The sequence below is a fragment of the Lolium perenne genome, chromosome 3 (assembly GCF_019359855.2).
Source record: "Lolium perenne isolate Kyuss_39 chromosome 3, Kyuss_2.0, whole genome shotgun sequence".
Classification (NCBI taxonomy): Eukaryota; Viridiplantae; Streptophyta; class Magnoliopsida; order Poales; family Poaceae; genus Lolium; species Lolium perenne.
Genome location: NC_067246.2, coordinates 15,680,291 through 15,692,938, shown reverse-complemented (window position 1 = coordinate 15,692,938; position 12,648 = coordinate 15,680,291). Strand labels below are relative to the sequence as shown.

The window sequence follows — 12,648 nt, the reverse complement described above, 5'->3', positions numbered from 1 at the left end:
TGGCCGTCATAGTTGCATTTTTTTATTAGGAAGCCGTTATAGGTAGGGGGTTTTATTACAACGACTTCTATAGATTTTTTGTGCAACTTATTCTTGGCATCACCATTTAAAGAACCGGCCTTGTCTCACCTAAATGTTTTTTTTGTAACATGAGTCATCGGAGCATCACAGTATTCAACTAAAACTTCAACTTTTTCTCATGTACATTGGTCCCTTCTTCTGAGGAGGCTGATAATGTGGAGACGGGGAATCGTCGATCTACATTCACAATTCATAACAATCTGTCCCAGTGATACTTTTTTTCTTGTAGCTGACAATATTTTGACAACGGATATGTCATCGCATAGGTCAATGCAATTTCCACGGCATTTTATCCGTTCTAATGTGCCAAAAAAATTGTTGTTGAATTGGGACTCTTAGGGTGAAGTGATGTAGTAGAGGCAGTTTGGCGGGAGCGACTCTGGTTCCATCCAATAAATCAGAGTATAGAAGAATCTTATAACTTCTTCTGGACATAAAATACAGTTCAGTACTCTTTTTTTCCGATAAGAGTTCAGTACTCTGGAACGGGCAACTGCAATGCCCCTATCTACTCCTCTCTACAGACCAAAATACGTGAGCAAACATGGCCCAATTGTACAAGATCGTGCCATCCCACCACTCTATGAACTTACCGCTTGGTCTACACCTACAATTGGTTAGGATTGGCTTATTTAGAGTCCCGGACTAAACTGAAATAAGACATTTAGCTGGCACCAAGTTTGCAGCACTAACAATCGCTCTGCTAAGTGGTCAACGGAATCGCGGTATCCCACTTGATGACAGAAAATCTGAATCTGTTCCCTCCATCGATCTCTATAAAATCGTCATCGTTTCCTCAGTCATATCCATCAGTCTCAACTCGTGTGCAGCGCCAGTTCCACAGCCACCTACCGACGATGGACGTCAACCTCCTGGAGAAGGTCCTACTGGGCCTCTTTGCGGCGGCGGTGCTCGCCATCGTCGTCGCGAAGCTCACCGGCAAGCGCTTCAAACTCCCTCCAGGCCCGTCCGGCTACCCCATCGTGGGCAACTGGCTCCAGGTCGGCGATGACCTGAACCACCGCAACCTGATGGGCTTGGCCAAGCGTTTCGGCGAGGTGTTCCACCTCCGCATGGGCGTCCGCAACCTAGTGGTCGTCTCCAGCCCCGAGCTGGCCAAGGAGGTCCTCCACACCCAGGGCGTGGAGTTCGGCTCCCGCACCCGCAACGCCGTCTTCGACATCTTCACCGGCAAGGGGCAGGACATGGTGTTCACCGTATACGGCGACCACTGGCGCAAGATGCGCCGGATCATGACCGTGCCCTTCTTCACCAGCAAGGTGGTGGCGCAGAACCGTGTCGGGTGGGAGGAGGAGGCGAGGCTGGTGGTGGAGGACGTGAGGGCCGACCCGGCGTCGGCGACGACGGGGGTGGTGATCCGCCGCAGGCTGCAGCTGATGATGTACAACGACATGTTCCGCATCATGTTCGACCGTCGGTTCGAATCTATGGCCGACCCGCTCTTCAACAAGCTCAGGGCGCTCAACGCCGAGCGCAGCATCCTCTCTCAGAGCTTCGACTACAACTACGGCGACTTCATCCCCTTCCTCCGCCCATTCCTCCGGGGCTACCTCAAACGCTGCACCAATCTCAAGACCAAGAGGATGAAAGTCTTCGAGGACGAATTCGTCACACCACGCAAGTAAGTACTCTTACATCGAACATGGTAGTCTCAGGACAAACATTGTGGTAATCGATGTCACATTTAGCAAGTAGACAATTGGCACACTTACGTACATGCTAGAATTCAAAATGGAGCTCGGGTATGTACGTTTAAATGTTAGCTAGGCTTCGGTTCGATGAGGTCGAAGATGTGTGATCTAGATCTGCCCTAGTATATACCTCTGGTTCGAGATCTATAGTAAGTACTACTCTTAAATCGTAGACTCAGCACAATGTCAATGGCCGGTATAATGCATGTCACTTTTAGCTACCAAATGATCGTCCACTTTGTACTTGGTACTCCCTTGTTCCATAATTTTTGTCGTTGTTTTAGTTTAGATTTGAACTAAAACCATGACAAAGATTATGAAATATAGGGAGCACGAGTTAATTTTTTAGTTTGCATGGTACTTGACCAGTGTTGCAAACTTGCAATGCTCCGGCCAGAGGGAGTTTGGTAGTACGTGCACTTGTTGGCTACGTTTTTGTTTGACCAAGAGGCTGAGGTGGGATCCAGATCTGCCCTTCGGTCGTCAATGCTAACGATGTGAAGCAGCCAAGCTTAAATTATGGGAACAAGTTGTGCACCTAGCTAGAGTTGACTCGCTCGTGGTTTCTAGCCCAAGCATCCTATCACTGTCTACCTGCAGATCCCCATCGACTTACTTTAATCCCCACAATCTGATGGACCATGTCATGTAAACAACCAGCATTTGCACTTTCAGCGTATGGGAAGCTTCATCAGTTGCTTGTCCAGTTCAAAAATTAATATGTGTGTTCCATGTATGATAACTGCAGGAAGGCATTGGAGCAGAGTGGTGAGATCAAGTGCGCCATGGACCATATCCTCGAGGCCGAAAGGAAGGGCGAGATCAACCACGACAACGTCCTCTACATCGTCGAAAACATCAACGTTGCAGGTAAAATTTATTATAAGTAAATATACAGGGGTGCACTCGACCAATGCGTGTTGAAATAAACAAGTTTCAGAAGGGGACTAGGCTTATTGTTAAGTACGTAGTCATATGGCTGTAGTGAAGTCGTCAAGATGTTATAGTTGAGGACCATTTCTTTTGAACATAAGTAGCACACACGATTGGAAACAAGTATAAAGCGATATAAAAATATATGGTTTCTGAAAAAGCTATCGATAAGACAAAGAAAAAAGATAAGAGTAAACAAATCTTCAGTTTCAAACTAAATTTCAAACTAAGTGGACATATCACCACAATGTCAAAACCCCTATACCTTAAACTAGAATTGCAAAAGATTTTCCTTCGAACTTTGTTTGAAGTTAATATGTTAAATATCCTTATTCATTACATGAAGAGAATTTAAAAACCTCTAGCAGATCCTATCAGTGAACAAAATTTCTCTCAATAAGTCATCAAATCAAATTCAGAAAAACACTATTTTTAATTCAAACGTTATAATAATCTAGAAAGTATATAAAATAATACGAGCCCTGAATGATGGACAAAGAACTAAATTGCACGGCTAGTTTTGTTCAGTTCTTGATGAGCAGCTGAAATGTGACTTTTTTAACGAAGACTTTTTCTTTCTGATTTAGTATCATTCATTCAACGTGCTAGGAGTACACTAAACATGGATAATATAGGAATGAAATGGTAGCCATGACTGGGTAATTTACTATTCATGTCACCTGTCCCTAATAACAATACTCTTCATATAATATCGGAATGAAATGGTAGCCATGACTGGAGTAGTAGACTTTGTCCTTACGGCTTTGAGTTTTAAATTTTAACAGCAGCATTCGTAGACTTGTCTCTTGCTAGGATTTGCAAAATAAAATCAGTATACATTCATCCATACTAGTACAAATATTCGCAAGGTGCTAATTTGGGTTAATTCTTTCCAGCCATCGAGACGACGCTGTGGTCAATCGAATGGGGCATTGCTGAGCTGGTGAACCACCCTGACGTCCAGTCGAAGCTGCGCAACGAGATTGCTGCCGTGCTTGGCCCTAACATGGCGGTGACAGAGCCTGACCTGGAGCGCCTCCCCTACCTGCAGTCCGTCGTGAAGGAGACTCTCCGCCTCCGCATGGCCATCCCGCTGCTCGTGCCACACATGAACCTCAAGGAGGCCAAGCTGGCCGGCTACGACATCCCTGCCGAGTCGAAGATCCTGGTGAACGCCTGGTTCCTCGCCAACGACCCCAAGCGCTGGTTGAGGTCCGACGAGTTCAGGCCGGAGCGGTTCCTCGAGGAGGAGAAGGCCGTCCAGGCTCACGGCAATGACTTCCGCTTTGTACCCTTTGGTGTTGGCCGGCGAAACTGCCCCGGGATCATCCTAGCGCTGCCCATCATCGGCATTACGCTCGGAAACATGGTGCAGAACTTCCAGCTGCTGCCGCCGCCGGGGCAGGCCAAGATCGACACCACCGAGAAGCCCGGCCAGTTCAGCAACCAGATCCGCACGCACGCCAACGTCGTCTGCAAGCCGCTCAAGGCTTAGAGTTTTCGATCCAAAAATATGGAGGTTTCTTTCTGGCACCCGTGTGCGCATGCGTACGTGGACACTGCTGTGGGGAGAATGATCTATGCATGTTGTGTGCATTTTGTATTTTCTTTAGTTTTGTAATAAGTTGCATTTTTATTGGTGTTGGGCCACTTATCTTCATGTCGGACATTATTTTGTAAGATTTACAAAGTTGGCTATGTTGACATAGTTGTTCTTGGATGCAAAATGAGACGATTACTCACCATTTTTCAAAAACTCCAAAGTTAGTCCAGCTGCCAGCCGGCACGCCCTCCGGCGCCACACCGCCAAGAAATTCCGCTTGGGAGAAAAGGTCTGTACGGAAATGAATTATATTTATTCCAGGGGAGAAAAGGTTGCAGGGTTGTTCGAAATAGTAATCATATATAGCTAGGTTAGTTAGTTATTTCTGAAATCTGTTAGCAATTTTCGTGCAATCAGCAAGTTGTTGTTTATAGGAAACTTGAAGACTCTAGGTGGGGCATGCGGCTACACCTTAAAATTTCTATATGATACACATGTAGTATTTCTTCTATCCTATCGTTCTAGGTTACATTTTCTTGGTTGAAGTCCTACAGATAAGGAATGGTGGTAGTGCAGGGACAGAATAATAAGAGACCAGTTATAATTACCAGTCCTTCCATTACTTGGCAAATCCATAAATATGATTTATTGAATGCGATATATCACTGACGTTATCAGTTAATCTGAGCTATGGGTAGTTGCCAGTTTACAATCACTTAAGAAACTTTTCTAGCATACATGTCATAAAATTTGAGAAAAGAAAGCAGAAACAAAGTTGATAAATTGGCATTATGTAAGAATTGACCCTGTGACCTTCAGCAGCTAGGTTCTCATGTACATGTTGATGTGCAACCGACGCCATGGAGATAAAAAAGAAACTTTGTCAGATCGGAAAGGTCCCAATAAATGCAGATCCAAAAATTTCTTTGGAGAGAAATATCATAGAACATTGATCAACATTTTTCAGCGAGAGCTGAACAGAAAATTGAAGGGAACAAAGAACTTCGACTACCTGCATACACGGCGAGGGACGCTGGACCTCCAGCGAGATCGACATAGCTGGTGGCGAAGAAACCCGAGGTAGATGCATCTAGCTGGTAGCTGGTGGGACATGTTGGGGAGGTGAGCAAGGAAGACAGTACGCTCTCGTCGGCGACGTGAAAACGGCAAGCGCTAGAGATCCTACAGCGCATGAGTGCGACGGCGGCTCGCTCTTTTCTCTGAGATCTGGAACGCAGAGATTTTGTTTTTGTTCTTGGACCTTATCTGAATTATGGTGGGGTTGGGGAAATAAAAGAAGAAGATGACCGTTCCTTTGGGCACATGGCAATTATCAACGAAAAAATAGGGCGCTATTTCGGCGTTAGCGCTATAGCGTATTTGGAGAGTGAACGCTACGCTATGCACATTTGGCTCGATATAGCGCTAATCACGCTAGTACCGTCGCTATTTTTCATAGTGTTATAGCGGCTATTTTTATAGCGTTGTAGCGGTGCTGTTTTTTACAGAGAAATTGAGCAACCGACTAGCTATTTTGAATCTTTTGGCCCACGAGCTTCCGAAATCCCCATTCTATGTAGCCATTCAATCCGTTGGAAAACACAGAAGCACATCGATAATTCTCACTCCTCCTCACACAACGCGTACATGTTGAAGGGTGAAGAAGAAGAAGAATCAACATCACAACGAGTAAAAGTTGCTGATGCTATCTGCCTAAGAAGAAGAAGAAGTTGCTGCTAGTTTTTCATTGTGATAAGCTCCAATATGCGGTTCTTCTTCTGAATCAGATGATGACCGCATGCATTATCCATCTAGTTCATCTCATTTTGATTAATTACTACTTCTGCTATGTAGTTGGCTCTTTAATTGTTTGCATGCTGGCAGGTTTATTAGTTTTCTACTTGTCTACTTGTTGGACTGACAAATCTTTGTCTTTCAGTGCCATCATAATTTTATCAATTTGATTTGTTGATCTTTGTGATGTGGATGATTTTTTAGCTGCTGAAATCCTTAGGATACATACCATATTTGTTATTTTTTTAACTTTTTGTGAAACGCTATTTTGTAAAATAGCGTGCTATTAGCACGTTATAATTTTCATAGCATATTTTGGAAGGCCACGCTATTTTGTTTAGCGCGCTATTTTTTTCCTTGGCAATTATGCGTGCGGGACCGTTTTCTACAGGAAAGTTATGGCGTTGAGGCAGCATTTTCAGGGATTGCAAATTTTCTGCAACGAATCTAACTCCAACCCATGTATGTATCTACTGTAATTTTTTGCAACACATACTTATGGGGTTGTCAAATATTTGTTGCTACATGAGTGTTGCTTCCTACGCGTGTGGCGATTCCCTGGAAACCCTTTTTCTAGGGTTTCTAGTGGAGAGGCGGCGCTCGTGGCGATTTTTGTTCTGCGAGGCGATATCTCTCGATTTGCTTTCCACGCAGCTTGTGTCTTCCCTGAGCCCTCTCCTTCTCATCGTCGGTGCATTCGGGACGATCAAGGGGAGGGCCTTTGCATCCTTTCCCGTCCTTGGCGTGCGGGTGAGTTGTATTTGCTAGGGGATTGGGGTTGTGGTGGATATGGCTACAAAGCAAGCTGGTGTTGTGGATCAGATGGAACGTTTGAATCTGACTGAGGCAGAAAGGACCAAGGTCGTTGTGGAGGATGGAGCGGAGGAAGAGGCGGCGGCGCAATGGGCGGTCGCTGGTAAGGTTTTGCATGATCGTGTGTTGCATGTGAATACGATCTCCGATGCTTTAAAACCGGCTTGGAGCAACCCGAGGGGTCTAGCTTTTCGTTCAATTGAAGACAATATGTCTATGGCAGTGCTAGGGAGTAAGCATGATCTTGATTGGGTTTGGGAAGGATCGCCATGGTGGTGGGAAAACATGGTGTGGCTCTTGAGAAGTTTGTTAATACTGTTCGGCCCTCTGATCTGAAATTTGAGAGAATGTTGATATGGGCTAGAGTTGTGAACCTCCCTTTCAACCTGCTAGCCCCCCCATGGATTGATCGCATGGCTTGCCAGGTTGGAAAAGTGGACAAGATGGATGTGGATTCTAAAGGTTTTGCCATTGGAGGAGCACTCCGTGTGAGGGTGTGGGTTGAGGTGAATCAATCTCTTAATAGATGGGTACAAGTGGAGTCTGGGAGGACTAAGGATACTGTTTGGTATGATATGAGAAATTACCTTATTTTTGCTTTTCTTGTGGGGTGTTGGGTCATGCGGCAATAACTTGCCCACCGACAGAACAAGATTCAAAGGGCAACCTGCCATGGTCTGAAAATCTGAGGTTTCAACTCAATCGTAGGAGATGTTGGCCAGGCTGGCAAGCTAGTCAAGGATGGAAGGAACAATGCTCCAGATATCTCAGAGGAAGCAAGTCCTTCACATGGTCAAGGTAATGGAGCGAGCCAGTTTGCTGGAAGCTCAAACCAAAATGGTCAGTTTGGGAATAGAGTGCAGCAAACAGTGTGACAGTTTAATGCCAGAGGTGGAGGTCATGGTGGAAGAGGAGGAGGGAGAAATTACACCTACCGCAGAATTAATCCAGATAATCAGACGACCGACACCTCAACCAACTTGATGATTCTTGACGATCCGAATCAGAAGAGAATGACAGATGGATACCCGGTGAAACCTGATAACTCTCGTAGGGATCCGAAGAAGCATAGGTCAGCAGAGTAAGAGCAAAACGATTTGGCAGCGGCTGTGATCAATGAGTTGTTTGGATTTGAACTATCGAGGGCTTGGGAACCAGTCGACAGTTCGTGAGCTTCGCAATATTGTGAAGCAAGAAGGGCCCACTCTCTTATTTGTCATGGAAACAAAAATAGAAGCTAAGACAGTTGAAAACCTAAGAAACACCAACTTAATTTTAAATGATGTATTGCCCCAATAGTGATTGGCTTAGTGGTGGTATTGGCCTATTTTGGTCAGATACAGTGGAGGTTGATATTGAGAGTTTTAGTCATGGACATATTGAATTATTGATGCAAAAGTTAAGATGCTTGATAGTGATATTCCTCCTTGGAGGTTTATAGGTTTTTATGGAGAACCAAGTGACATAAGTATGCCTAACATGCATGCCGAATAAAGCACCCTGGTTATATAAAGAGGACATGAAGCCCAGGGACCTGAAGATTGGGAGGCTCAGAAGCCTAGAGATCTTCGGATAAGGAAAGTAGAGTTGTATTAGGAATTTTGTATCAACATAGGAAAGTCCGAATGCACCTCGGATAGTTTGTAACTTGTACAATACGAAACGCCTCGGCTCCACCTCCTATATAAAGGGGAGACGAGGAAGAAACGAGGGATCGAATCTTTTTGCCATCAGAACCACCATAACCTTGAGTCGAGTACCTTTGTTGGCTGAACCTTTGAGATCTACTTGCCCTCTACTTCTTACAAAACCGTAAGTCTATAATCCGTAGGCATTGACAAGTTAATCCCTTGTCAATTGGCGCCGCCCGTGGGGATTGGAGGCTGCAAGGTCGTGATCTCGATGGTATCGTCAACATCATCGTCAACAGCAAGCAACACGATGGACGGAGGTAAACAAGTCCAACCTGATCTCGCCGATTTTGTTCCTCGCCCTCCCGCCCGTTTGCATGCATACGCTGATCTGGAGGAGTCGACGGAGATGACATTCGGGAGCTTCCGCTTCCTTGTCGGAAAAGAAGGATCGCATCATCTCGCGGTCGAGCCCAATTTTTCGGGATCATCAACATAATCTGACGAGTCAGGCGACAAAGAAGTTTCGCCGCCACGCTTCACCAAGCCCGCCAACGGAGGGGCACTCGCCGATCTGTTCGGTGACATGACTTTCGGGCCGTTCACAGAATCCGATCTGGATAACGACTCGGAAAGCTGCAACAACTTCGACTTAACCAGCAACAACAACTCTACTGCTAGCAGGGAGGTCTTCGCCGATCTTTACGACGGTCTCCGATCCTGAGGATGATGAAAGCTCAATGGCAACATATCAACAGATCTATGTAATCACAAGATCGGGCCATGAAGTTGACGAAGAATCTGAGGCTTTCGATGATTTGGGCAACCCTTACATCGATCCCGCAGATCTTACTCGAGGAACTGGAAACAAATACATCGGGACTACGCCGCGAGAAAAAGTACAGCTGCCGCAGGAAGCGTGGGACAGAGCCGCAAGGACCATGAGCAGCGCGGGACCGATGACCACACAAGCTACACCACAAGCATTGCAAGCATACCAGTATAAAATCGCTCGCTCCAGACGCGAGTTGGAGAAGATGCAACGAAGACTCGCTGAAAGGAAAGCTGCAGCTGATGCATCAAGCGAACGCAGGGCCAACCTGAGTCGACAGTCGAGAACTCCAGGACATAGTCACAGGGACACCCGCGCAAGAGCAAGTTCTAGGTTGGCAGGTATACCTGAACAAGAAAGGGAGAACTTGATTCAAAACCTCGACATGTCCTTCATGTCAATAGACACGAGGGGGCACATCGTACCAAAAACACCAGAAGCAGGATATATGGTGACACATGCATTCTTGATGGCATCCAAACCACCTCAAGGAGATCCGATGTCATCACTATACCAGATAGTTATGGCAGGAGTCGGAGTTATGGGTGCAGCGATAGCAGGAAGAGAAATCGCACCACAACCCGAAAGTGCTCCACGTAGAAACAGTCCAAGGAAAAATAGTCCTCGACACACTGTAGCGGCAGCGCGAGATGCTCCAAGAGAAGGTGATGCGAGTAACACGGTAGCTCAAGCTCGAGTGGACAGAGCACACGAGGAAAGAACTCGTGATACAAGGACACGTGAACGTCGGCATACACCAGAGGACAGCGACGAAGACTTGTGCGGACTCCCTTGATTTACCTGAAGGGTTCACAAAACGCGAGTGCCCTCCAGCTTCAAGTTACCCGACAACTATAAAAAGTTTGACGGGATACAAGATCTAGAGGATTGGCTGGTAGATTATCTAGAGACAGTCAAGTTGATGGTTGGAACAAGAGAAACAGCTATGCAAAGCATCCAGGTCCACCTTAGTGGAGCCGCAATATCTTGGATGAAGAACCTGCAAGAAGGATCCATAGATAGCTGGGAAACTTTCGAGGACTTGTTCGTGAGGAATTTTAGATCCACGTGCAAAAAACCAGCATCAATAGAGTAGCTAAGGACTTGCAAGTAGAAGCCGGATGAATCGATGAGGTTGTACATTCAGCGCTAGAGAATCATCAAAAATTTGGCTGAGAGTGTGTCCGATGAAAGAGCAATAGATACGTTTATCGCTGGAATCCGAAGTAGAGACCTAGTCGAGGTCCAACCCAAGAACAATAGCAGAGCTCATGGAAATAGCGAATCGGTGGGACTACGAAGAGGATGATGTTCACAACAAGCGGCAGAGGTCACCCGAAGAAGATCGCAATAGAAACAACAACCAGAACAGGCGACGTTTCCGCAACTTTGCGGACTATGACGGTCCCGGCCAAGTATCGGCTGGCTTTCGGGGAAAAGTGGAGGAAACCATCGTGATTATTATCACAGGAGCAATGATCAACGAAGTGATCACAGAGATGCACCAAGCTCTAGCAGGCAAAGCAATAGACCAAGGTTTCCAAGGCCTTACAATGTGTCACCCGAGGATTTGCTGAACGGGCCGTGCCAGATGCATTTTTACGTCAACAGTGATGGAAAGAGACAGTCAGGTCACCTCCAGAAGGACTGCTGAACTTTCCAAGCTCTACAAAGTGTGACAGAGAGAGCACGCGCGGAAGCAGTAACCAGAGGATATGTGCAAGGACCTCGAAGTGAAGTACATGTACCTCTGCCGCCACCACCCGCAATTACTAGTGCAAACCAGCATCAATTGCAAATTGCGGGAGCTCCAGGAAACAACGATGATTCCACGACTACGAGAGGAGCAGAATCAATGATACAGAAGGGCAGACCTTCGAATAGGTCACAAAAGGTAATTTCTCGACAGGTGTACATGGCAGTAACGACACCTCCACCAACTAATGAGTACCTCAATTGGTCGGGACAACCAATAGGATTCGCACAAGAGGATCACCCACCTCAAGTTCCACGGCCAGGACATTCAGCTATGATACTACCAGCGGTCATTGAGGGATACAATGTCTCCCGTATATTCATAGATGGAGGGAGCAGTCTAAATCTGATATACGCGGACACATTGCGGAAAATGAACATCTCTCTGGCAAACTTGGCACCAACGGACACGCGTTTTCATGGTATTACACCCGAGAAGCCAAGTTACCCTTTGGGCAAGATCTTACTCAACGTACAATTTGGAACAAGAGAAAACTTCAGAGAAGAGAGGCTGGAATTTGAAGTCATTGACTGGCCGTCGCAATATCACGCTCTCTTGGGACGACCCGCATATGCTAGGTTTATGGCTGTGCCGCACTACACGTATCTGTTATGGAGGATCCCTGGACCTAAGGGCCCAATAACAGTTAAAGGAAGTTTCGCTTTGGCCGATAAATACGACAAGGACTTTCACAACCTTTCCGAAACATTCAGAATGCAAGCTGAATATGATGCATCCAAGCTCATCACCAACTATGACGTGTTACCTGACGGAGGTAGATCCTTGCAGGAGCAAGCTTTTGACACCTCCAAGAACTCCAAGGAAGTACAGATCCACCCGACAGATCCTAAAAAGACGACATCCATCGCAACCAACTTGAATAGCGCATAGGAAAGCACGCTCGTCGAGTTCCTCCGTGAGCGCTGGGAAATCTTCGCATGGTGTCCAGATGACATGCCAGGAGTACCCAGGGAACTTGCCGAGCACCCCCTAAATTTAGATCCAAGAGCTAGACCAATTCGACAACCTTTGCGGCATTTCTCCGAGCCAAACCGCAAAGCTATGCTATCTGAGATCCATCAACTCAAAGAAGCGGGTTTCATCAAAGAACTACACACCGAGGCCACGTGGGTTGCTAACCCAGTGCTGGTCCCAAAGAAAAACACTGAAATCCTTCGCATGTGCGTTGATTTCACGTGTCTCAACAAACATTGTCCAAAGGATCACTTTCCTATCCGGAGGATCGATCAAATTATCGACTCCACAGTGGGATTCCGAACGTCTTTCCTTCCTGGACGCGTATTCTGGTTATAATCAGATCCGCCTAAAAGAAGAGGATGAAGTCAAAACAGCTTTTATAACCCCTTATGGCGTGTTCTGCTATAAAACAATGCCCTTCGGGTTGAAAAACGCGGGAGCCTCATACCAGAAGATGATGTAGAAGTGTCTAGCCACGCAAATCGGCAAAAAAGTGCAAGTATACATAGATGATGTAGTCATCACAACAAAGCAAGGGTCATCCCTCATTGATGATCTGCGAGAAACTTTCAACA

At 46.2% G+C, this 12,648-nt stretch overlaps 1 protein-coding gene across 1 annotated transcript; it reads left to right on the top strand.

Moving 5' to 3' along the window:
- The first annotated feature begins 882 nt into the window (after positions 1 to 882).
- On the top strand, positions 883 to 4,446 carry LOC127341127 (trans-cinnamate 4-monooxygenase). Its single transcript, XM_051366900.2, has 3 exons — positions 883 to 1,723; positions 2,542 to 2,663; positions 3,623 to 4,446. The coding sequence occupies exons 1-3, from the start codon at positions 939 to 941 to the stop codon at positions 4,219 to 4,221; spliced, it is 1,506 nt and encodes a 501-aa protein (XP_051222860.1). The 5' UTR covers positions 883 to 938; the 3' UTR covers positions 4,222 to 4,446.
- The last annotated feature ends 8,202 nt before the right edge of the window (positions 4,447 to 12,648 follow it).